We start from the raw sequence: 1,839 nt of genomic DNA on the forward strand, positions 1-1,839 counted from the left end.
ACTGACTATTTACTTAATTTTTATGCTTTTCTTGTGCCTAAAATGTTTTATAAAAACTGCGAAAAATGAACAAAATGTAGCTATAGACTCAACATTTAACATTTTATTGATTGATAAAAGTCAATAATACAGTATTTTCATCCTTGTGGTGTGATGACTGATGGATGCGTGATGTTTACTTCGTGTAATAACTTGTGAGAGTGCATTTAAAGTGTTTCTTATTACACAATGTTCTTTTTTAATTAATAAAAGTCTTTAAAATGCACTAAATTGTCACTTTTTGAAATTTGGCTCACAACACTGGGCACGCATGTTATGAGATGCTACAATTATTGAGACTTATTTTAAGTGGTAAAAAGGTGACTTTTTTTATTTATTTATTTTTTTTTCTTCAAAAAAATCTGAAGTCAACATGAAATAAAAACTGACTATTTACTTTCTTAATACATATTTCTGGTCTTACTGTGACAAACATGCTCCAAATACTGCCTGCAAATACATTTACAACATGTACACAAGCCAGAGTCAAACTGTTTTTGACTAAATGGATGTTACGTGTTGCATGTTCATACTGAAAACACTCTTTTTGCATTATTGCAAAAGCTGTTTTGCAACTTACATTGGTAGCTGATACCTCAGAGTATGTCAGTGCAATACTTGCAAAGCCTATAAAGACTCTCTGTGAGTAATGTGTGTCAGTCATAAAATACTGCAAAACCTCTGTGCCCATGGTCTTGATTTTACATGAACGTATTGATCAATTATAGCATAAATAGCACAGTCCGGGCCTTCATGACACAAGTAAACTGTCCGTTACACTCTTTAAACCTACTTACTTGCGTCAACGTAAGACCGAGGTTTCCATTTCCTCTAATAGCAGCACATAGATTTACTGGCCTTTAAGGTCAGAGGTCACTGAGACTGAGATCTGGAGGACTGTCTGAAACTCTGTCCACACCTTCAGCATCATTGCCAAGGTTACTATCAAGCCCACTTCCAGCGTCGCTGAGGTCACTTCCTGTAAGGTCTGGATTTAAACGGACACGCCGGCGCCTCCTCCTGGTTTGTGGCTCTAAAATCAATGAGAAAAATGGGTAATTGTTAGTGTGAACCACTAGGGTGGGTTATCCAAACATACTAAAAAAAAAAAGGAGAATAAATATTATTAAAATAAAAGTACCCTCCTCTCATTATGGTTATTAATGTTAATTAAAATATTAAATATTTAATATAATATTTTAAAATACTCCTTGAAATAAAATAGAAAAAAATAACATATACAACTATTTAGAGATATATAGATATTTACAACAACAACAAAAACCTAATGAAAAAAGACCAAAACACAAGTATTAAATTTTTAACTGAAATTAAAATGAAAACAGAAAATACACAAATTAAATCTAGTTCAAATTATGAACAAAAAACTACAATAGTATATCAATGACACAAACATTTGATTGCACTGGTTTCTGTCCATTTCTCCTGAGCTGAATGCTCTCAGTGGTTTTGAAGACATTAGTCATGCTCATTTAACTCAAATTCTCTGTCAGTCACACTGATGGAGCCCCGAATATGAACCTCATAACCTCAAATCCATCCACATTTCATCACAATCATCACATTTCTTGGTTTTCATTTAGCTTTCAGTTAGCTTAATGCAGTACACAAGGTTTTTTTTTAAGCAAGCTAGTAAATAAATGCTAAATATATAAGTGAATAAATGCATAAATAATATTTATAAATAATATTTTTAATTATAAATAATGTCTATAAATGATCAAATACATTTTTAAAAGCAAAGAAATAAATGCATGCATTAATTAATTAATTAAACAA

The 1,839-nt window shown here is 31.4% G+C and overlaps 1 protein-coding gene across 2 annotated transcripts in view; it reads right to left on the bottom strand.

Annotated features, from left to right (window-relative positions):
- Positions 1-296: 296 nt before the first annotated feature.
- Positions 297-1,839, bottom strand: part of LOC107745915 (golgin subfamily A member 6-like protein 2) — a 12,307-nt gene continuing 10,764 nt past the window's right edge. For both annotated transcript variants that reach the window (XM_016559952.1, XM_016559951.1), the window contains exon 11: positions 297-1,072. In XM_016559952.1, the coding sequence (XP_016415438.1) occupies positions 906-1,072 (167 nt within the window). In that variant the 3' untranslated portion in view covers positions 297-905. The remainder of the gene's footprint in view (positions 1,073-1,839) is intronic.

Source organism: Sinocyclocheilus rhinocerous, unplaced genomic scaffold (assembly GCF_001515625.1).
Source record: "Sinocyclocheilus rhinocerous isolate Xijiao unplaced genomic scaffold, SAMN03320098_v1.1 scaffold228, whole genome shotgun sequence".
In the NCBI taxonomy this organism is placed as follows: Eukaryota; Metazoa; Chordata; class Actinopteri; order Cypriniformes; family Cyprinidae; genus Sinocyclocheilus; species Sinocyclocheilus rhinocerous.